This window comes from Callithrix jacchus, chromosome 9 (genome assembly GCF_049354715.1).
Source record: "Callithrix jacchus isolate 240 chromosome 9, calJac240_pri, whole genome shotgun sequence".
NCBI lineage: Eukaryota > Metazoa > Chordata > Mammalia > Primates > Cebidae > Callithrix > Callithrix jacchus.
In genome coordinates this window covers 16,902,960-16,927,205 of record NC_133510.1, presented here as the reverse complement: position 1 = coordinate 16,927,205, position 24,246 = coordinate 16,902,960, and the positions used below count along the sequence as shown (strand labels likewise).

Below are 24,246 nucleotides of genomic sequence, written 5' to 3'. Positions count from 1 at the left end.
TATCATAAGGAAAAATTCTAGGCTTTTCTCTGCCCCTGACTCCCTGGGCAAGTTCCTGCCTCTCTGAGCTTTGTCAGGAAGGTAGAAACATCAGTCACCTTCCTTTCCTGCCCACTCACAGGTTGTTGAGAGAATCAAAGGAGATGCGTAATGCAAAAGCATTTCGAAAGTATAAAACAGAGACAAGGTGTTTACCATTATTTTTAATCCCTCACCTCCTATGTTTAATCTGGAGCTGTGGCCACATGTCATAGGCCTTCTGCAGAGGTCACAACCCATCAGTATATTTTGGAGCCTCTCCTATGTGTTGGTTACTGTGATAGGATGCAGAGGCACAGAGATAAAGATAACTCTTGGTCCCAAGGAACTCATTTCTGCTGAGGGAGACAGCCAGGGAAGCATGCATTGTGACACTGGGTGATGGGATCATGACAGAGGAAGAGTCAGAGGTTGTCAGGGGCTCTTAGGCTCACCTAGAGGATCAGGAGGGGCTTCCTGGGGGAGGAGTCTTGAAGGATCCATGACTACTAAACTGTCTGGGTTTGCAATTACAGTTGTGCACCTGTACTGTCCAGGGTGAGATGTTCAGTACTCTTTCTGATGCCGAGGTGAGGGTGGGCTCTCTCCATATGGCCCAGATGGCCTGTAACCTGAGGGTGGCTGGTCCAGGTTGCCAGCCCCCGGGCCTGTCAACTTTTCCATCAATGACACCATCTCTTCTCTCCCAGGTTCCTTAAGGAGCAAGAAGACACAGTGAGAGAGGACACCATTCAGGTCGGCCGCCCTGCTAAGAAGAAATCCTGCTGTGGCTGATAGAGTCCTACCAGGACTGCCCCCAGCAAGCCTGAGGTCACAGAGCCTGCCCTGATCCTGCACACGGCTCCTGCACAGATGTCGCCCACTGGGGTCTACCCAGTCCTTTTCTTTGTCAGTCACTTGCCTCCCCCAAAAGGAAGGGAAGCACATCCCATCAGGAGAGCTGCTCTTTGAGTCTTTCCTCTCTATTTCTAGACCCCAGATGCCCATCCCTTGTTGTTGTTGTTGTTGTTGTGTTTCCCTGACTTAGTTTCCTGGGGGGAAAGAAACAGATGGGCTTTTCCAGAAAAGCCACCACGTGCCTTCTCCACCCCCCTTCTCCTCCCTTTGCCCTTAGGAGCCTCAGCACTGCTGTTGCCATGACAACCATGCAGGGCCTGACTTGTGGCTTCCTGCAGGCCAAAGGTACAGCACTCAGGTGCCTCCAGGGTAGTTAATCTTGCTTGGCCCCTGTTCTCCAGAGGCCAAAGGGATGCTCTTACACATGCTGTGTGGCTCTTGAGATGCCTGAGTTGTTGGCTGCAGCAAACCAGGGCAGCCACATTCTATTCTACCCCTGACCTGGGGGGCTCTGCTCTTTCCCTAATCCCAAGCTTTGAGCCTTCCCTCTCAGCACCATGTCCACTGCCTTTGCCGCCTTGGGTTTTCTGGAACAGTGCCTTATGGAGAACCTACAGCCTCTCCTCCTCACCCCGCACCCACAACCCTGACTCCAGGGTGGACTGTGGGTGAGAAACGATGCCTGGGGTTAGGGAGTGGGCTGACTTCCTACTTAACTTTGACTGAGAAATGAAAAGAAAACTAGTGGAAAAAAGCCATCTGCTGCTGAACAGAGCGACCATTTCTGGAAGGTATAAATGAGGTGTATACAGCTATATAAAAGCCATTTTCTAAATGTTTCTCAAAATAGCTCTTTGAAAAATCGTACATGATGATTAACAGGGTAGACTGACAAGCAGGCAGTGGGGCCCAGCGCAAGGGCCATAGTCACTGACTTCATTTTATTTTCTTGTACTTTATTCCAGAACACTGTATTTTTTTCAGTGTGGCTGTGATGTTGACATTTGCTGGTGTTTGAGAAGTGAACAGAATGTAGCACCCCCGATTGCAGCAGCACAGGGCACTTCCTGCAGCTGGGTGGTGGCGAGCTCCCAGCCAGCTCTGGCATCTCTAGCCGGCCATCACCGCACTCTTGCCCTGAGTGGGAAGTTGAATGAAAGTTGTTACAAAGATCACTGCCAATCACTGGGCCTGCAGACCCAGGCCCCTATAGGAAAGTGGGTGGTTCACACCCAAGCAGGGCACACAGAGAGGGAGAGGGAGGGGCAGAAAGTGTCCACAGGCTTCCAACAAGATAGTTGAAGACAAACCCACATAGCCACATGGATGGGAGAAAGGCCACTGGCCAGAGTTCCCAGGGCATCCCAATAGCCTCCTCCCAGACTCCCAAAATAGTCAGAGGCCCCCTGGGCAAGTACCTACCTCTTTTTTGCAGACTCCTCTCTTTCACTGAACACTCGTAGGAACCAGAGAGCCCATGGAGGGTGCTGAACTAAAATGAGGATGGTGTACCAGGAGGTGCTCCATGATCCTATGCAAGCCCGCTCCCTCCCTGGGCTCCCCACACAGCAGTAAAATGAAGAGATGGGCTATTTGATGCTTTGAGCTCTTCTTGCTCAGATGCACAGGATGACATATTTATTTTTCATTATAGGCTGGCCCTGGACCTCAGTCCAAGGTTAGAGAATTCATAGGGAACTCCCTTCCACTAAGGAAGGGCAGTGGTGGTGGTCCCATTAATAGGATGTGGATGAGGCAGGGAGAGGGGATGCATGGGTCACCCAAGTGGCCCTACAATGTGTGTGTGTGTCTGTGTGTGTGTGTATGTCAACTGCGTAAAGGGAAAGGAAGGCTAGAAGGTCACGGTGGCCATGGAGAAAGTAAACTCGCTCTTCTGCTTTTGACAAAAAGCAAACATAGCTATTGGGATTTATGGGGCTAGCAGGCCATTCCTGGGGTTCCCTAAACCCACAAATGTCTTTATTCCTAATACCTTGCCCCTGGCTTTCTGCTGCATTCTTCCATTTAGAAACAGAGCATGCAAGGTTTAGGGCAGGGAAGGTCTGGCCTTCTAGAATGTGGAGTAAATCCCCATGATTCTTCAAAGGAGAGAGAAAGGAGTGGGGTGGGGTGGGGGTCTTCAGGCCTCTGCTCCTCTCTTCTCCAACCCGCCCTTTTAAAAAGAGGGAGAAGGCCGAGTGTGGTGGCTCACACCTGTAATCCCAGCTGAGCCAGAGGATCATTTGAGACCAGAAGTTGGACACCAGCTTTAGTAACATGGCAAGACCCTACCACTACAAAAAAAAAAAAAAAAAAATTGAATATTAGCAGAGCATGGTGGCATGAGGAGTTTTAGCTACTCAGGAGGCTGAGCCAGGAGGATTACCTAAGCCCAGGAGTTCGAGGTTACAGTGAGCTATGATGGTGCACTCCAGCCTGAAGGACAGAATGAGATTCTATCTAAAAAAAAAAAAAACAAGAGTGTAGGATTGGGATTCCAGAGGAACTCTGAGAAGTTCCTTGTCCCCAGCTCTCAGCTCTCCTCCTCCCATTCCTTTTAAGCCACCATGTTGATCAGAGCCACCCTGGGCTGTCACTCTGCCCCAAAGGCTGCCAGAGAAACCTTCTGGCTCTGTCCCATTCACATCCTTGTAATGGCCTTGAGCTAATCACTTAGCCAGGATCCACATTCATCTGTAGATTGGAATTTTCGATGTCGACCTCACAGGGTCATTTTAGTAGTAGATGAGGTAATATATGTAAAGTACCTAGCACAGTACCCAGAAGAGAAGAGGTGTCAATAAGTAGGGGCTACTTTTGTTGTCAACATTGAGTTGCTGTCCTGGCCACTTGCCTTGCTTCAGTTTTACATTTAGAACCAGCAAACAGTTACTAAGCATCTGCCTGGAACTGGGCACTTTCACAAACATAACCTCTTTTGGGCATCTGTTTGCCCAACCCATTTTCCTGAGTTCTGAGCTCATATCTGGCTTGCCTCTTGCTGTTCTTTGTTCCTGTGAGTTTCCCAGCTTCCTGGTTTGTCTATCAGTGCCCACAACCTTTCAGCACCCAGTCCTCCCTCCCTCTCTGTGGTGCTCTGGGAACCACTCAGATGGCAGATCAGACCTGGTCACAGCTCCTGGGTGTTTACTTACGAATGGTCTTGCTCACTGCCATCCCCGGCTCTTGCCTGCTCCCCTGTTCTTACACCTTTTGCTTCTGCTGCTGCTGCCCTCAACCCTGAGTTGCCAAATGAAGAACCTCATCACCAAACCAATGCCCCAGTTGCTTTGCTTCTTGTCTAGCATTTGTTTCACTGCACGCTCCCTGTGTGACCTTTTCTGTTCCCCTGTGATACCGTAGCTGTCTCCCTGCTCCTCAGCTAGTACTCTTTCTTTCTCTATTCTTAATACTTCTGCCTTCTCTGAGATGTTCCTTCTCCCTGCTTTTCTCCTGGGCCTAGGCCAGGCCTTAACCTGTATACTCTATGAAAAATGGCACAACCATTTTTCTGTCACTAGTAGTAACTGCTCCAACGGCACTTAAACCAACGTCGGCTAAATGGAATTAAAATGCAATTGGTGGCTTCCAGGGCCATATGTATAGTTTAATAAAGAACTGTAAGGGAGGCAAACGTCTAACCTAAAGAAATGAGTCCCTAGTGATAGGGCATTAGCCACTATAATGGGTTATGGGAATTAAATATTTAGGACAAAGCTGCCTTCTCTACTCTCAGAGATCTCAGTTTGCTTCATGTCTTTTGGGGCTTTATTGCTAGGTTCAAATATATTTCTAATTGTGATTTCCTCCAGATGGATTGACACTTTATCATTACAAAGTGTCCTTCTTTGTCTTTGGTAACAATTTTTGTCTCAAAGTTGGTTTTGTATGATGTGAGTGTAGCCACTTCAGCTCTCTTTTTATTGATGTTTGCATTGTATATATTTTACACCCTTTTAATTTCAATCTCGTTGTACCTTTAAATCTAAAGTGAGTCTCTTGGAAACAGCATATAGTTAGATTATGTTTTTTAAATCTGTTTTTCCGCTCTCTTAATTGGAAAGTTTAATTTATTTACATGTAATGTAATTAAGATTCGTCTGCTGCTTCGCTCTTTATTTTCTATACATCATATGTCTTTTTAAATCTTGTGTTTTTTCATTGCTGCCTTCTTTTATGTTAAATAGATATTTTCTAGTGTAACATTTTAATTCTCTTATTTCATTTACTATATAGTTTTGAATTTTTTCTTGGCGGTTGCCCTGGGGATTGCCATCAGTGTCTCAATTTATAACAATCTGTTTGTGCTAATAACAACCTAATTTCAAGTAAACAAAAATGTTGCTCTTTAGTGGTACTGTTTTCTCTTCCCTTCTGCTATGATTGTCACAAATTTCATCTTTATACGCTCTGCACCCATCAACATATATTTATAATTATTGTGAATTTGTCTTTTATTTAAACCAGAAAGAAAAAAATTACTAACAAAAAATAAAATCAATCTGTATTGCTTTACATCTAACTGCATGATTTCTCTTACTAGCACTCTTTATTTTTTCATGTTGATCCACATTACTATCTTGACCCTTTTCATTTCAGCCTGAAGGATTGCTTTTTTGCCGTTTTTTGTAGGGCAGGCTTGTTAAAGACAAACTCTCTTGTTAGAGATAAACTTCCTCAGTTTATCTAGAAATGTCTTAATTTATCCTTCATTTTTTGAAGGATAGTTTTGCCAGATATAGAATTTTTGATTGACAGCTTTTTTTTCTTTCAGTACTTTGTGCCATCCCACTGTTTCCAGCCTTCCTGGTTTCTGCTGAAACTTAGCTGTTAGTATGATTGAGAAACGCTTGCATTTGATGAATTGTTTCTCTCTTTGTGCTTTCAAAATTCTTTGTCTTTGGCTTTCAGTGGTTTGATTTTAATGTGCCCAGCTATTGATCTTTGTAAGTTTATCCCACTTGGAGTTTGTTGAGCTTCTTGAATGTATAGATTAATAGTTCTCATGAAATTGGGGGAGGTTTTGATGCTTATTTCTTCAAATATTCTTTCTACTTCTTTCTCTCCTTTCATTCTGGAATTCCCTTTATCTGTGTTTGTCATGCTTGATGGTGTCTCACAGGTTTCTGAGTCTCTGTTTATTATTGCTCATTATTTTTTCTTTATGTTCCTCAGATTGGGTAATCTCAATTGACTGATCTTTAGGCTCACTAGTTCTTTCTTCCGCCTGTTCAGATATGCTGTTGAGCCTGTCTAGTGAATTTTTCTTTTCCATTATTGTACTTTTCAACTCTGGAATTTCTGTCTGGTTCCTTATTATATTTTCTCTGTGTTAACTGATATTCTCTATTTGGTGAGACATTGTTCTCATACTTTAGTTATTTAGACACGATTTACTTTAGGTCTTTAAACATATTTAAAATAGCTTAAAGGCTCAAAGAGTTTACATTAGTAGCCATCTGCCCTGTGCACAAACCAAGTTCTGCTTGTCAGTCCCTGCCTTCTTCCTCACACTTCACACAACCAGCTAGGGATCTGGTCTTTTTCTTTAGCTTGACCTCTACCCTACTCTCCAAGGTTTCTCCTTTCTTCTGGATTGTAAGAGGGTGGAGGCTCTTTGGGTCTGAGAAAGCCTCTCCTCTTCCTGAGCTTCTAGTGCCCTTCTGGAGGTTATCTGCCCAAGGAGTTACCCACTCTCTTGGGGGAAGTGAAAGGAGGCCAGACATGCTCAGACAATCTTCCCTGTCCTTCCAAGAATTCAGTCATCCTGCAAAGCTTTACTCAAAAGGGATTGCGGGGGAAGACTGCAAATCAGGGCAAATCTGAAGCTTTTTTTTTTTTTTTAAGCCAGCTTAATTACTTCAAAATAATGAAATTGTGGTACACATGGGTTTCCAAGTAGCCTGTTGCCACTGGTTGTGATCCAAGCCTGAGCTTGGCTTCTGGACTGGCCCTAGGATCACCGCCGCTTCTCCTCCTTTCCTCTGGGGCGCAGAAAGAAGCTGCACAAATTCCAACAAAGTTTAGTCAAAAGCCATAGGATTTTACTGTATTGGTTATTCTTTCCCTTCTTATCTGGCAGGGGAGAGGGTTAACAAGACACAATCACCTTCTAAACCTCCTTCCCCACTTCCTAACTCACTTGATGTTTCTATTAATAGGCATGTTAATTACTAACAACAGCAGTGACAAAGAACATCATGACTCCACCTTTTATACAATTCAGTGGAGCCGATTTAATCAAAGTGCCCTACTTAGGGAGAACATTGCTAGAAATGATGGGGATTGGGAAACCATATGTTGCTTGGCAGAGGACCTGAAATCAATGTAGAAACTGAGGAGCTTGGGCAGAGTATGTCATTTATCATTCTGGGGCGAGGGCTGAGTCAGGTCCAAGAACTGACCCTCTCTCAGAGCTGGGACTTCATCAAGGCTCTGGCTCTGGTTCAAAAGTGGTACTTGCAGGCCCTTGTCATAGCACCAGGAGACTCCTCTCCCAGCAATTGAGGACTCCTAGGACCGGTGAGGCCCATGCTATCATAGTGAATTATAAGTGGATCCATCTGACGTATAAAAATAAATACCACCCATAAACAACACTGCAGTGCTAAACAAAAATGCCTGAAGAACATAGAATAATAGGATTTTAAAAAATTATAAATAGAAATGAAAACTTTGGGAAACATGACTGAAACTGGGATTCATCGAGCATGTGTTGCACTAGGTCAAGGGCAGAGTGTCAGGGTGTGGCCCAACATCAGGTGCTTGGGCTCCCGAGGCCACTCTGCACTGAAGCAAATGGCACCATTCTGTATGGTGCTTATTCACACACACTGCCCACAGCGTCCTAATGAGTTAGAGGCACTGGACCGAGCACCCGAGGGCAGGAGCATTCATCCCTGCAGCCACGTGTTTGGTACAGTATCTGACAAATAACATCGGCCTTGTAGGGACAATGAAGAGCAGAGCATTCTTTCTCAGGTGCAAGGCCCACCCCCTGGTGAGCTGCTCCACTGGAGCCCCAAGTCCTAGAGGCTAGACAGCTGAGCCCCTGTGGCCTAGGTAGACCTTAGGGGTTTGCCTCACTGGTGCAAATGAGTTGCTGCTTCTTGCTTTTGAAACAAAATGTTGGCATGTTCCAGCTGCTGTGATTCAATTGCCTTTCAGACAGTGTGGTGCCCAACAAAGCATCTGTCTCAACAGCCCGCGGCCTCCCCAGCTGCCATGAGTACAATGCATTACCTGCAGGCAGCGCAGCAACTCAATTTGACTTGGACTCCACGCCTCTGCACAGAAGATGCTTCCCTGCCCTGTTCTCCTCCTTCCTGTTGCGAAAGCAGCCTTCCCGGTCCTTACCCAGCTGTGGCTCTCTCAAATGCTTCCTCTGTCCCCAAAGTCCCTCTCAGAGTAAGGACCTGCACACAAGTTGTGTGGGCCCTGGGCAAAACCTGGAACTGCTTGATGTTCTGAACCTGCTTTCAAATCTGCAAAATAGTGCTCTCTGCCTTACTCCATCACAGGCTAGTGTGAAGGTCAAAAGGGGACTCCTGGGAAAGAGCTTAGTCGGCTGAAAGGCTCTAAACAAATGATAGTTACTACATTGTCCTCTGTCTCCTCGTGCAAGAGACCGAAAGAAAACAATATATGTAAAAGAGAGAAAATTCCACACTTCTTGCTAACTGGAAAGGCTGAGGCTATGGTGAGAGCACCTCCCATTTCCCTGGGAAAGGAGAAATGTGGTGACTCATCCCTAATCCCAGCACTTTGGGAGGCCGAGGTGGGCAGATCACAAGGTCAAGAGATTGAGACCATCCCGGTCAACATAGTGAAACCCCGTCTCTACTAAAAATATAAAAAGTAGCAGAGCGTGGTGTCACATGCCTGTAGTCCCAGCTACTTGGGAGGCTGAGGCAGGGGAATTGCTTGAACCTGGGAGGTGGAGGTTGCGGTGAGCCGAGATTGCACCACTGCACTCCAGCCTGGGTAACAAGAGAGAAACTCCATCTCAAAAAAAAAAAAAAAAAAAAAAAAAAGCACACAAAAGCACAGTAGGTAGGTGTATGGATAATTCCCTGTCCAGTCAAGACTTCAGATAGCACATTCCTAATTGACCCACCTTTACATAGATTGTTTAGAAAACACTTCCACGTTGGGATAATGGCGAAGCTCTGGAGATGGATGGTGGTGATGAGTGGACACAATATTAAAAATATACTCAATGACATTGAATTCTGCATTATTAAATGGTTAAAATTGTAAATGTTATGCTATGTATATTTTACCACAATAAAAACTTTTAAGAAACACTGTACCAACATTTATGTTCTGTGAAGGAAGGAAGGATTCAATTCTCTTTGATCCCCAGCAACAGAAGCTGTAAGACACTCAGTGTTTGCCTTGGGTTATATTAAAAGATGAGAAAGCTAGAAAGGAAGGCAAGCTGACATACAGCCTTTGGGGAGGCTGTGTGTGCGGGGAGGGAATAGCTAGAAACACACAAGCATAAATTAATATGCCATACAGGCCGGGCACGGTGGCTCAAGCCTGTAATCCCAGCACTTTGGGAGGCCGAGGCGGGTGGATCACGAGGTCAAGAGATCGAGACCATCCTGGTCAACATGGTGAAACCCCGTCTCTACTAAAAATACAAAAAATTAGCTGGGCATGGTGGCGTGTGCATGTAATCCCAGGTACTTGGGAGGCTGAGGCAGGAGAATTGCCTGAACCCAGGAGGCGGAGGTTGCGGTGAGCCAAGATCGCGCCATTGCACTCCAGCCTGGGTAACAAGAGTGAAACTCCGTCTCAAAAAAAAAAAAAAAAAAAAAAAAATGCTATACAAATGCCTCTGCCAGAACTCCTACCTCCCTTCCCCTGAGGGCCTCACCCCCCTCACCCGACTCTCAGCTCTGCGGTGGGAGGGTGCTCAGTGCTCCTGGACCCTCTACCCTTCCCCAGGAATACACTTCTCGGTGAATGTGGCCCCACCACCTGTAGACGAGCTTCTGGTTGACAGACCTTTGTATCCTGTATGCGACAGGAGGCTCTGGATCGCCAGGGTGTTGACAGCAACAGCAACAGAAACAAGTGGCAAAAGTCTTTTGTGGTTCCTGGAATTTTGTTGCACTGACTATAGCAGGAACTACATTAACACCAGAAACATGTTGGTTTTGCAGAGATTTATATTGTAATAATTTACGGTAAAGACTAGAAACGAGCATAAAAGGGTTGGTGTTGAAGCAGGAACCGGAGTGTGCGGTTCAGGGATAAAGAGCTGACTTTGGCTTTAAGCTTGTTCTGCGGGACTCAACAGGGCCGGATTGGAACTGGTGATGGCAGAGCGGAAGGATTTCAATTTCTCCCCAGGGAGGAGTTTATCTCCAAGGGTGCTGTCCAGCAACAAAACTGGCTGCTTCACACGATGATCTTTCTGAAGCTCTGCTCTTAAAATGCAGGTGAGAAATTAGACACAAAGGATTACAAGGCCCCTGTCTACACCCCACAGCCTTGGATCTGAGAGTGAAGTGAGCGGGTGTAGCACAGGGAGTCAGGATGGCCTCAGCTAGGAAGCTTTCCTGGCCCAAGAGGAAGGGGGTTGTGGGGGGACTAGTTCACTTCTCAAGTTCGGTTTCCTCCTTTAACCCATCTCTTCTTCACTTTCCTCCCTGCCCTACTTCTTCCCCCATTTCCCGCCATCCCTCCTCCTCCCTCTGCATCCCCATCAGGGAGGGGAAAGCACCTGGCTTGGCAGTCTCTCTAGCCCAGAGCGATTTGCTCTGCAGCTTCCCTGGCGAGGAGGGAGGTGCTGGATCCTAGCCAGAGCCCTGCCAGCTTCCCTATTGTGGCAAGTGAAATCATCAGCTTCACACTGTGGGTCTATTTAAATCAGCCTTTCATGTCTGATGGATTTAAAAATATGCTAGAAGTCGGCATCTTAAATACAAGAAACACAAACAAGCAGATGAAGCTGCATTTTTCCTTCCTCTGTGCCCTCCCTGCCACCCTCTCCCCTTCCTTCCCCTTCTCTCCTTCCCCCTCCCAAAGCAACTTTCATTCATAAGTCCCATCTCCCCTGCTCTCCCCTTCCCTCCAGCCCACTCAGTGGCACAGGAAGCCTGTAGTCTGAGCAGTGGCTGGGAGTACAGGAGTCTGGGTTCCCTCAACTCTGTCAGAGAGCAGTAAGTACCCCTAATCTCTGCTCTACCCCCCAGGGTGAATGCTGGGTGCCCTCACTCTGGCCAGTCCTCCCCTCATCCCTAACCCCAGCCAACAGGGACTTCTGCATTGACTAGTGTGTAGGAACAAGAGCCAGGCTGGCTGAAAACTGGCTCACTATGCTCCCTCCTCCAGTCCAGACAGGGAGACTGTGGCCCAGTCAGGAGAAGGGACACGCCTAGGGTCTGAGGTCAGTGAGCAGCCAAGCTGGTCCCTGGCCCATTGCCCTTGCTGTCCACAGCTGGCTCCACACAAGCCTCACAACATCTTCCCACCCAGTGCTGGGAAGGGGGTTCACTGCACACAGAACCCTACAATTCCAGTAATGTATCTGTGAGAGTTTCACAGCCTCCATCGCATCAGGGTTCCTAGTCTGTCCCCACATCACAAAGGAGGGGTATTCACTGGGAACCCATCTGGGGCTCTGATCTAACCCAGTCCTCGCCTGCTGTAAATGAAGCCACATCCCTTCTAATCCGTGAGCATCACCCCTTCGAGACTTAATAAGTGGCCCCTCCTTTCCTTCATCTCCTGGTAGGTGGCTGGCTCCCTGGCCAGCACTGCAGGCACTGGAATCAGGAGAGCAGCTCCCCAGACATGGCCTGCCCTGACCCGGCTGCACTGTGTCCCAGTCCACATGAGCCCAGCTGAGGGGCTAACTTGGGTTCTCAACCTTGGATGCAGGTTCGAATCACCTGTAGGGCTTTATTTTTGGTAGTTTATTTTATTTTACTTGTTTATAAATAGGTCAGATGCAGTGGCTCACGCTTGTAATTCCTGGCCCAGGTGGGAGGATCACTTGAGGCCAGGAGTTCAAGGCTGCAGTGAGCCATGATTGCACCACTACACTCCAGCCTGGGTGACAGAGTGAGATCCTGTCCCTAAAAATAATAATATCAACTCTTGCCCCCACTCCCAACGGCTGCTGGAAATTCTGATTTAATTAGAAGCTGGAAGAACTTTATTTTTCCATTGTTTAACCTCACTATTATGAGCAACAACAGTAATTGAATGCAATAACAGAAAGTGAAAAATCCCAGATGGTTGTGAGCATTTCCTGACCTTAGATCCGTCTTTGATGTCTCTTTCTTTTGGACCACACTGCCTGCACTCTCTGAATTTAAGAGAACGTTGATGACTTGCTTAGGCAGGTCATTAGTAAAGCAGAGGTCCTAGCAAGGTGCTGAGGACTCCTAGGGTCAGTGCTGATCATCTACACTCAGGAAGGAGGTGGACTCAGGGGTTATGCTGACTCATCCTGTGTCTGTGGGTGTACAACACACACACACATGCAGATGAAACCATGCACACCACCCATTCTGAGTTCGTCCCTTACTCTCTCCTCTTTAGTCCGACTGTTAATGGGCTGAAATTCTTTCCACCCGAGTTTGAATATGTGCTGAGGTGCCGTGCAATACCCTATGCCCTTAGACCATGAAAAGAAAGAAATTAAGGAGCTCCAAGTTGCTGAAGGATCTATAGCAGCAAACAGGTGGAAAACAATGAGAGAGCGGCGATGGGGAATGCAGGATGAACATCCCTAATTGGAAAATCCATAATCCTCCAGAATCGGAAACGTTTTGAGTGCTGGCATGATGCCATAGGGTGCAAATTCCACACCTGGCCTCATGTGATGAGCCACAGTCAAAACACAGCCAAAACTTTGTTTCATGCACAAAATTGTACAACTAGATCAAATCGCCTCCAGGCTATGTGTGTAAGGCGTACAGGAAACAGAGGCAAATTTTGTTTGTAGACTCACATCCCATCCCCAAGATGTCTCATTATGTGTATGCAAATATTCCAAAATGGAGAAAAGAAATCCAAAATCTAAAACAATTCCCGTCCCAAGCATTTTAGATCAGGAATATTCACGCTGTGATGGACATTGAGAATTGAGTGGGACTCAGTTGCCTCCAGGTGGGGATGAGGGTTGGGGGGACTCCTAGTTCCAACAAAAGGGTTCACAATTGGTGGGAGGAAATAACAGAAGGAAATCAGGGAAGCGGGAGAGTGGAAGTGATGGGGCCCAGGCGTATATGGCCAGGACGGTGCATAGGATGAGGACTCGGCAGGTGGGAGACAGAGCTGGGTCTTTGAGAGTGAAGGGGAGATGGGAGACCAGAGCCAGAGAGCCTCCCCTGAGCAAGCAGGAGTTTCAGTATCAGTCTGGAGGTCACAAGGAGCCACCGGGGGTATGGGCGGTTTAAACATGGGAGCGACAGGAGCGGATTTGCAGTTGTGCCTGAAGAAAGAGGAGTGGAAGGATGGGTCAGGATGGAAGGCCAGAGACACTTCGAGCATCACCCTCCGACCAGCTTCCTTAGGCCGGCACAGAGCAGTGGGCGTGGCCAGGCTGCGTGAGAATGGAGGTAAAGCAAGAAACTGCATAAGCAACAATCTCAGCTCTAATGCGTTACATGTCTGTCTACCAGCCCCGTCATGTCTTTAACCTCACTCTTCCCACAGTCCAGCGTGCTTTCAGGCTACCCTATTGTACTTCCCCATCCCACGCTTCAAGTCACTAAGTCTCAAACACTCAGTTTTTAAAACTTAAATCCAAACAGCCTCAGATTTCTGAAAAGGGGATTTCTCAGGATGAAGTGAGGGCATGGGGATTACACACTACAAGCTTCAAGTCAAATTAAATTTTCAGATTAGTCATTACTGGAAATTCTCCAGGCCGTAGTGTTCTCCATGAATGTGAATGTTCAAAGGCAGCCGTGGCTTGTGGACTGAGAGGAAATAACACAAAAAGCTATGTGTGTACAGCCCTGTAGAGTTCCCAAGTCACTTCTGCAGCATGTCCTGTAGAAACAGACCCAGGGAGACTGAGGACCTCCCAGGACAAGGTTGGGGGTCCAGGGGCAGGGCTTGTCTGGCCCCAGGACCCCTGGATTCAGGGCCATAGTCACTGTGTGCAGACCTGCTACAAGGTTTGCCTTCTCAACTGGCCACCGTTCTCCAGGCTTCTCTTGATCCCGGACACCTCCCGGCTCTGCTCACCACTCCTGTCCCCTCACAGAGCCCCCAGAAGCCACAGTCCCAGAGCTCCACTCAATAGAAACACTTTGCAGAGAAACACCTGAAAGAAAATCTAATCAGAGATAATCAATAGGCAACATTAGCACAGACAAATTAACTCCCTATGTGGATGGGAGCCACTTGGTCCTGGCCCGATGCCAGCCAGCATCCTTAATCCCATTTGCTCTCAGTTACTAAAATGGTTTTCCAAGAGACGGCGCATCTCTGCGGAGTCGCACGCTAATGAACTGTAGTCAAGTGCCCGAGAAACCTCGAACCTTGGCAGTTCAACCTCCCAGTCCTCTGGCTACTCATTGGCAGAGCCTCCATGGTGTCTTTCTGCAGCCCTGCCAGGAACCTCTTTTCCTCCTTGAGGAAACAATCTGGATTGCTAATAGAACCGTTTATCATTGCTTGGGAGTGGGGGAAAGAGATAATTTATTTTATTTATTTATTTATTTATTTTTTGAGATGGAGATTCGCTCTTGTTACCCAGGCTGGAGTGCAATGGCACGATCTCGGCTCACCGCAACCTCCACCCACTGGGTTCAGGCAATTCTCCTGCCTCAGCCTCCTGAGTAGCTGGGATTACAGGCACGCGCCACCATGCCCAGCTAATTTTTTGTATATTTTTTTTTTTTTAGTAGAGACGGGGTTTCACCATGTTGACCAGGATGGTCTCGATCTCTTGACCTCGTGATCCACCCGCCTCGGCCTCCCAAAGTGCTGGGATTATAGGCTTGAGCCACCGCACCCGGCCTTCCTCCTTGAGTCTTTACTTTTCACCCCTAACCCCAGTCTCCACCAAAAATAAGCCATTCTACTCTCCTCCACTACCAAGTTGGGGGCGGGATCTTCTTAGAAAGCTTGGAGCCCAGGGTCACAAAATAAGAGCTGTAGAATCACAAAAATCAGTTTCTTAAAGCTGGGTGGGGACCTGAAGATAATTCTAGGCTAATATTTTCGTCTCATAAATGATAACACCGAGGCCCAGGGCAGGGAGTGAATGGCCCAAGGTGACAGAGTAGGTTCGGAGGTCAGGAGCAGCAGGCAGACTGGTGACTGCCATGGGCATCATGGCATCAAGTCAGCATTTGCTCATTTAGCAAATGTTTGTTAAGCACCTGAGATGGGCTGGGGACTTGTACTTGACACTGACATGCAGCGTAAGTGGGATGCAGAGCCTAACCTCAAGAGATCACAGTCCGGTGGGGAGACAGACAGAAACAAAAACAGATGCTAAAAATGCAGCATGACAAGTGTGGGGCACAGACGCTGGGCTTTGCACACCTCCAGAGAGCACAGCAGCCAGGTTGTGAGGCTCAGAAGGGCCAGTGTGCCCAAGTCCTGGAGGTGTGCAAAGCCCAGCATAATTCCAGGAGGAGCAGCTTTCTAGGCATTGCTCATCACACACCTGGCACGCTTCTCATTCACCTCTTACCACAATGACACAGGGTAGATAATAGGATTACCGCCAGTTTGTAGGAAAGGAAACTGAGGCAGAGAGAGGCTGAATGGCTTGCTCAAGCTTACACAGACAAAAGTGAGAGAATCAGGTTTGAATATGCTCCCCCAGCTCCCAGGTCCACACTCCTAACCACTGCCTGGTGCTTATTCTGATCTCAGCTCATTCTGGGTCCTCAGTCCAGGACACCATGGGAAACCTCCTGCTGACTGGACAGCTCCACACTCTGCAACAGGCAGCTTCAGGCCCTAAGTCGCATTTAATGCCCTCAGATGCATCCTGGCACTGCTCTTTCTAATCTGTCTATATCTAATCTAACCATGGCATTTCTAATCTAGGCATCTCCGAGGACACCTCTGGAATTATTTCCACGCAACACAGGATCCTATGCCTTCTCTCTTTGGCCATGTGAAGACAGTTCTCTGACCCACTGTGGAGAGAAACTACTTGGACTTGTTTTTCCCTCTCCTGGAGAGAGCTGGGAGTCGTCTGCATATTCTTGCCTGGAGCCCTCAGTTCTGAGAACAGAAAGAGCTACTGTTTATAAGCAGCTGCCTGTGCCCCAGGGTGCATTACCATGTGATCTCACATGATCTCATTTAATTCCATCAGTGTCATTTGACACTTGCAACAACCCTGGGAGAAAGTTATTATTATCCTTCCCATCTAACAGGGAAAGGATTCACACAGAAGCAGACAATTCCAGTAACTCACTGTCAGTCTCAGCTACTCAAGGCGGGAGCCAGGCTCAACCCAGGCCTGTTTATCTCCACGGCTGGCTGGAGTTCAAGGCATCATCCATGCCCATGAAACAGAGCTGCGTGTCTATGAAGCCTGTGCCTTTGGCTTGAAGTTCGATGCTCTATCCAATGGAGCTAACCAACCATGGCCAAAAGCAATTGTCATGATATCAGAAACCCATTACAACCCACAGAGCCTCTGAAAGATGCTTCAAGAATATGTTCTGTGAGTTGAAAGTGATGCCAAGCATTCTGCTCCCCTGGAAACAGCTGCCCAGGGCTTGAAGCAGCAAGAACAATCCCAAATGCAGATCCAGCCTCGCGCAGACCCTTCCAACTGCCTTCCCCCTCCCAGACGATGACACACGCTGAGCCAGGAGGAGGCTGTCCTCGTGGCAAGAACAGCGTGACATGACACCAGGAAGGACAATGCAAATGATCTCAGAGTTGCACAGATTGGCCGGCTGCAGATTCCCTCCGGCTGAGGGGCAACCCTAAAACAAAGCCATCTGTATTCAAGCCGCTGTCAACAGCAGCAATCAAAAGCAGCCGCAGTCCCCGTCCTTCACTCATGGTTCCTAGAGGTTCTTGCCGGTTTTACAGAAGACCTGTTCCGCGGCTGATTTTCTGAAGTAGGCAATGGGTTAAGCATATTACCATTTTTCAAGGAAAACAACTGCCAAATTGAGCTCGTTAGATGGTGAGCATGTGTGGCATGCAAATCTTGTCCTGTCACTTTCCTGATTAAAATCCTTCAGTGTCTTCTCATTGCCTAAGGAAAAGGTGTCCTTGATGTGGTTTGCAAGGCCCTTGACCATGGAGCCCAGACTGTATCTCAGGCCCCCTTCTCTGGGCTCTCCCCTGCTCCTCTGTGGGCTCATCTTTTTCAGTCGAGCCAAGCTCTCCAGACTCCTTCAGGCTGGGTCCCAGCACTTGCTGTTTTTGCTGGATCCCTTTTCCATTCCCCCCTCCCCTCCCTTCCTCTCCCCTCCCCTTCCCTCCTCTCCCCTCCCCTTCCTTCCTGGCGCCCCTCCCTTCCCCTCTCCTCCTCTCCCCTCCTCTCCACTCCCCTCCCCTTCCCTCCCTTCCTCTCTCCTCCCCTCCCCTCTCTTCACTCTCCCCTCCCCTCCCCTCCCTTCCTCTCCCCCCTCCTTCTCTCCCCTCCCCTCATCTCTCCTCCCCTCCCCTCTGTTCCTCTCCCCTCCCCTCCCCTCGGTTCATCTCCCCTCCCTTCCCCTCCCTTCATTTTCCCCTTCCCTCCCCTCCCTTCCTCTCCCCCCTCCTCTCCCCTCCCCTCATCTCTCCTCCCCTCCCCTCCCTTCCTCTCCCCTCCCCTCCCTTCCCTTCCTCTCCCCTCCTCCCCTCCCCTCCTCTCCCCTCCCAGTTTTTCAAGGCTCTGTTTAAAGTCCTATCTTCAGGGAAGCTCTCTTGTTCTCAGGCTCTAAATAACAGTCTCGTACTCCCTCAGCCTCTGCTTCCTTTTCATAATATTTATCCCTCTTGTTTAGTGTCTGCTTCTCCAGCAGCCAGTAAATTCCAAGACAGCAGGCTGGCATCTCTTTTGTTCTGTGCTGTATTCCCGGTGCCTAGAAGAAGTCTGCTACACAGGAGGCACCTGAGAAATATGTATGGAATGGAGAAAGTCAGGAGAGGCCACTCATGTAGCACTCCTGGTTCCAACTGGGTCCAGAACCGGGGCCGTGGGCTGAAAAAGAAGTAGCACCTCAAGCTTCCTCTGCACGCCATGCCCAGCATGCAGGTAGCAGGCACGAGTGAGCGGACCTGCCTCCAGCCTCCACACAGATCTTCCACGTTTCCGGTGGCATGGTATTCTCAGACCATAGAGCTGTGTGTGCAGCACACTATTTCCACACCTCTGGGTTTTGCTCCTCTTTCCTGCACAGATATTTTCTAGGGAGGCCCAGTCCTTCCCTGAGCACAGAGAAGGATCTCTACAGTTCTGTTCTTCTGGCACCTCCTGACTCACAATGCCATAGTGGTGCACGCCTCTGACATATTAATGGAATTTCTGACAGTGGGGATTTGACTGGTACTTTCCTGATAAATGGAGCCAAACAAGTCTTAAGCATTGATGTGGCTGTTACTGCCAACAAGATTAGGTTCTCAGCCTAGTCTCCACCCCATTCCCCTTGCCGGTCCCCAGTATGTGCTTCCAAGCCACTAACTCCGGTCATCAAAAAGGATAGGTACTCCGAGGATACAAATTCAATATATTATTAACTGAAACTAAATATGACTAAAGGAATAATTCTCCCAGGAAAAGCAGCATGTGTCGAATTCCAAAGTAAAATAACACTTTGGATTATCTTCTGCTCTTCTCCCTGGTATGCAAAGCAGGCACTAGGCTTAGCACGCTAGACGCTGTCTCAAGGTCACCAGCAAGTTCTTGTGATTAGAAATGGATGCAGAGGCAGCCAGCAGGTGAGACCCACCAAGTGCCCCAGGTGGGTCTGTGGCTTCTCTACAGCGGAGGATCTTTTCATTCTCATGGACAGACATATACCTATTGGTGGCATGGAAGGACGTACATGGGTGCCAGTGAACCACAGCCTGCCAGGGGGCTGGGAGATGGGTTTTAAGCCCTTAAAGAGCCAATGAACCAGAGCCCTGAAGCAGGCCACTTCTGCCCAGGGCTGTTGGAAAACTCTGCAAGTGTCACCTGAACTGCTGCCCGAAACTCTGGGCCAGGCCCTGCAGCCCTGGAGCCTGGGCTGCTGCCGCCCTCAGCGCCGACTGTGGTGCCTGCTGACCTCAGGGCCTGGAGCCTGGGCTGCTGCCGCCCTCAGCTCCGACTGTGGTGCCTGCTGACCTCAGGGCCTTCGCAGACCCATGGGGCTCCAGTCTGTCATCCAAATGTGCTTCTCAAGAACAGAATTACAATCCAGACAGAATGGCGATTGAAGAAGCGGTTATTAGAATTTCACTGTGGTTTACATTTTCCAAACACATTTTATATTTATTTCATTTCATTCCAAGTTGCCTCCTTTTCAGCAGAAGAAGATACTGGGTCTCATAGTGACTTGCCCAAGGTCACATTTTTAGTAGGCAGCAGTGCTGGGAGTTGACAAAACATGTGTCATGAGGCAGAGTTGTGCAGCGGCTGATGGCTGCCTTTGGAAAAGGGGACAGCAGGGGCCTGGGTCTGGTGACCCGCTTGCTGGGGCCTTCCCCACCCCAGTTTGCTCCAGCTGATTCTAGTCTTACGTGTCAGCTAATGACTGGTACACTCCCTTTGGCACGTCTGTTGTGAGAAATGACCTACTGCCAGCTTTAAAAAGGGTCCTGGGCCCCCTGGAACACTGCCATTCTCTGAAAATGGCATGCTGTCCCCAACCCCCACCACGGAATTCACAGATAGCAGGAAATTCAAGCATGTTCTCTTTCTGTTTCTAGGGCTTAGTGACTGAGATAAGCCAACAAGCAACACAGCTCCCCACCTTTTCTGACGGAGGTTATGTTGCAGAACTGGGCTGAGAACTGTGGCTGGCCCTCAGGACGAAATGGGCAGAGCTGGAGCTGGTTATAAGCAATGGCAGAGGGACCTTATTGCTTCAGATTTGGGCAAGAGCAGGCCCAGCCTAACTAGACACTAGCGATCACTGAGTTCCAGGATGCCTGCTGACTCTGCTATGTTGCTGCTACCTAGTTCAGTGCCTGGAGCCTATTGAGTATCCAATACTGGAATATGTTGTGCCTGAGCCTTTGCTGAATATGGACTAATTGCTTCCAACGGGACGGGGACATTGGAGGCTCTGGACCCGGAGCCCAGCACATCCACTGTGATCAGACATGTACTGAGGGGGTCACCTGTCCTTGGGACATCAGACTTAGGTCGGAAGTCACCAGACAGCAATATAAGGATCTGGATATAATATGCTACAGCCCAGGGGTCTAAAAAAATCTCAGTGCCCCCAGGTAGGGCTGTACTCAGAAACAACATATCCAAAGAGATGCTAGTCAGGACCGCAGGCAGGTAGCGGGGATCCAGGAAAATGTTTTTTCAGGAAGAGGGCTCCAAAAACCGGGCTGGGGCCCTCAGTGTAGTAGGAAGGGGGACTTGCAAGGACAAGACAGAGTCTGCGTACTATGTGAGCCCAAGGAGATCAAGGCAGGGCGCATGGCGGGTGATCAGAGCTGCCACTAGACCAGGGATAGACTCCAGGCCAGGTGAACACGGTACAGAGATGGTTCGGGATGTCTGGCTTAATTTCATGCCACTACTGAGGTCTGGAGTGAGGTAGAACCTGTGGGTGGGATTGCAGGTGTGACATCAAGGGGACAGGAAGGGTCCCGGGAGGGCTTGGCTAAGGCCTGTTTACAGAGGCTTGTGTCTGTCTAGGGCAGATGGCCTCCATGGGGTATTTTTTATGAAACTGAAAGAAACGTGTTGGCATCTCCCAAGGAGCACAAACAGAAGAGGCTGGAGCCTGCAGGTCCTGGGTGCAGGGCAGGAGCTCACCGGTACATTCCCTGGGAGTCAAGCAAGTGCTGGGTCAGCTGCCACTCTGTTACCAGCCACCTGCACCCCACTCTCTTCAGGCAGGTCCCTGCCCTTGGAGTTTGTGGTTTATGAGGGGAGAGAAACTGTGCTTTCAGTGGGCTTCTGAACAAGCACAGAGTGGCCTCTGTACAGACAAGCCCAGATGCAATCACTAAAGAGGCACCACGTTTTGGGAGAAGCGAGTTGGTAATGAAAGGGCAAAGTTCCCCAGAGTGGGAGAAGAGTGACAGGCCAGAAAGTTTCTAAAGGGTTTTGTACAGTCTCAAAAAGGAAAAAGAGGCAAAGAGTCGAGGAAAAAACATGTTTCTTCAGTGAAGTCACCTTTCTAGCATCTCTATTGTCTGTCATCTGAGACCTCATCTCATGCACTGACTTCCATTCAGAGCCTGTTCGAAGCAGAGATTGCTTATTTTCCACTGAATTGGAGGGAAATGACAATTCCCACTGGAGCATTCCCCTGAGCAGGTGGGAGGACGCTGCTGTGAAATTGATCCCTTATGCATTGCAGGCTTCCCTTCTGCAACCCAGGGGCAGGGAGGGGTGATGGTGGGGCAGCCCAGGGGCTACACCACTCCAGAAGGCTAAAGATCGGGATGGGTGTGGGGTAGGTCTCTGGGATTACCCTCTTCTCTGATGGCCAAAGAGGCCCAAAAGGTTGCTGGGCCTTTGCTCATTCTGGTCCTCCCCCAGCTTCCCGCCCCAGCGGCATCCCCAGGTCCTGGGGTGTCAGGGATGCCTGCAGGCCCCAAATGCTTGGAGCTCCCAGAAGGCCAGCATCTTGATCGCTCCACTGGGCTCCTGGCAATGTGGGATTTTGCTGCTTGACCACGGGTGGGATTCTATGCCAGGTGGGATGGGCTCTCTGCCCAAGGCTAGACCAGTTCATTAGGCAGAATCCAGGGGACCCGACTCTCACCGCAATGGAAACCCACTCCTGGGCTCTCCTCAAACGCCCCCTAAGGGAGCCCCCACCCCCATGTCCTCCTTCAGCCTCCTCCCTCCTCTAACACACTTGCTTCTGTCTCCTCTTGTTTCTCTATTTTTCTTGTCGGATACATGTACACAAAAACCATCAAATAATTTTCACTGTTTTTGCCTCTAGATACAAAGGGAGTGTTAGCCTCCAGGCCTGAGACTTGGAAGAATCAGTGCAGGGCAGGGGAGGGCATGTTAAACTGGAACTCGAGATCTTGGCCCAGCTCACCTCAGCTATCAAATGGCTGGAGTAATGGCCTCTATGTGTAACTCCCAAGGCTTCATGGAATTGGCAAGTCCACGGACCTCAGAAGGCTATGGAAGTGCAGAGGCCATTGCTATTGGATTCAGTTATCATTATTCAGGGGCTCTGCCATCACCAGCACACCCCACCCATGCAAAGCCAGACCCCTGGTCTCCCCTGCATCTTCCCCATTCCTGGGTCCCATCAGCTTCACCCATCATTTCTAAATGGCCCCATCTCCTTCCTGCACCTAGAATGTCTCTTCCTAGGGAAGTGACATTGATGAGAATCATGGTCTTGGAAGCTAAAGAATAACCCAAGACCAAACCAAATCAAAACACTCCACCACGCCCTGAAAAGTACACTGTACTTCCGTCCTTCACAGATTCCACTGTTACCATGGCCTGACCAAGGCTAATGGGTCTATCCTGACAGGTCTCCAAGCTAGGCATGGCCTTCCGTCCTGGCACACCCTTGGTTAGTCCTGTCCCCGACCCCAGCTCCATGACCTTCTTCTCACCCTCTGAGTCAGGATCCCTGAGAGTTCATGGGAGAGATGCTCTTAGACCAGCCCTCACTTCCCTGCTGGGGAGCAAATGTGAACCCATGTAAGAGCTGCTGTCCTTGAGTCTCCATCCATGATGGCCTCTCCTCTGGCTTCCCCCCAGCCCTCCCACTTCAGAGCACCAGGAAACCAGCCATCCCACCGCTTTGTTCTCATGTGTGTTTATTGAGCGCCCACGGAGTCCGTGGTACTATGCTCAGGGTTCAGAGCCACAGTCCAGTCAAAAGGAGACCAGAGCTAGTACAGAGAATGTTTCATAGCTGCTTAACATCTGGTAAGGGGTGGGGAAGGGGCGAACTAATCACAAAACAAATTTCTATTCGAAAGCAACAGAATCTCCTCTGAGAGTAATATATATTCTAGGCACACGCGCACGCACGCACACACACGCCCCTCTGAGTGAACACCTAAGTGTACCCACTTGGTTGTATATGCATGCATATACAGGTATTTGTGGGTAAATATGGACTATGCTGCTCACACTCACACATGCACGCACACACACACCACCGCACACACAGATAATCTGGCTTATGCTATCAAAGATGCTATGTCTCCAGGTTCTAGTGGAAGCAATCTGTCTTAGACACCCGCAGCATGCAAAACTCAGAAGACCCGGAGAGTCACAGTTAAGGAAGAGACAGGGAGACGCGAATACGTTTCCACCCTCGGGGCCCAGCCACAACTCGTGAGGTCGCTCTTTGCTGGCAATGCAAAGCCTTCATGAGGGGCTCCCAGGGCAGAGCGGAGGAGCTGGAGGCCTTCTGTCCAGTGGCGGAGCCCACAGGAGCCCTGGGGAGTTCACCAATCTTCAAGGCAGAGTTGAAAACTCTGGTTTTCAAGTGTGTAGTCCTGCAAACGATATTCTTTGGGACGGCACGGCAGATCGAGGTGAGAGTTCCTTTTCTCCTTGCTCTCTGCAGCTTCCCACCTGTGCTAACGCATTTTGTAGTCATTAGATACGGATGTTTCACACAGCTGTCCCTTAAAATCCAAGTCTACTGTGAAATCGAGGTCTCGCTGCAAGGCAAAGAGAAGCGAAGGGTCAGGCAGCCATCTGGGTACGAAGCCACAGCCCCACTCCCCGGCACCGCCTGCTCCTGGCACCACAGGGATGGGTGGCACCAGTGTCTTAAGGCTTTCTGGCTAAAGGGTTCCCCTGAAGAGCGCGCAGGAATCCATTCTGCTGCCCCCTTGTCCTCACAGGAAGTTCTGCCATTTCTCCCTAAATCCTTCCTGCTTGAATTTAAAAAGTTCCCTCTGAGTTCGCCCTGGGAGTAAAGCAATTGTGGTGGTTGAGTGTTTTGTGAGGTGACCCTCAGCGCATTCTGAAGACCCTTTTAGCGCATATGCCCACACCCGGGGCTGCCCAGAAAGAGCCAGCCAGTCTCCCCACCACCAAGCCAGTGGAAGAAATGCAAGCCAAATACCCTGCAGGCCACCAGGAGCTTGTCGCTTGGCCCAGCTCATGCTAAATGAGGGAGGACCCATTGATTCGAAAGCCCCTCATAGGAAGAGCTGGAAGCTGTCTTCAAAGCCGAGAAAATCCAGAATCGGACCCGGGGAAAGCTCTACTTGCTGAGTTTTGAGAGGTCAAGCCTGAGTCCCTCGATTGGCCCTAGT

At 49.1% G+C, this 24,246-nt stretch overlaps 2 protein-coding genes across 8 annotated transcripts in view; one reads left to right on the top strand and one right to left on the bottom strand.

Moving 5' to 3' along the window:
* CRACR2A (calcium release activated channel regulator 2A) overlaps positions 1-3,194 on the top strand; it is a 137,083-nt gene extending 133,889 nt beyond the window's left edge. For all 4 annotated transcript variants that reach the window (XM_078338467.1, XM_078338468.1, XM_054238030.2 and 1 more), the window contains one exon: positions 729-3,194. In XM_078338467.1, coding sequence (XP_078194593.1) covers positions 729-813 — 85 coding nt within the window. In that variant the 3' untranslated portion in view covers positions 814-3,194. The remainder of the gene's footprint in view (positions 1-728) is intronic.
* Positions 3,195-22,768: 19,574 nt separating this feature from the next.
* The window catches only part of PRMT8 (protein arginine methyltransferase 8), a 100,582-nt gene continuing 99,104 nt past the window's right edge, over positions 22,769-24,246 (bottom strand). For all 4 annotated transcript variants that reach the window (XM_002752225.7, XM_009003423.5, XM_035255477.3 and 1 more), the window contains exon 10: positions 22,769-23,643. In XM_002752225.7, the coding sequence (XP_002752271.1) occupies positions 23,560-23,643 (84 nt within the window). In that variant the 3' untranslated portion in view covers positions 22,769-23,559. The remainder of the gene's footprint in view (positions 23,644-24,246) is intronic.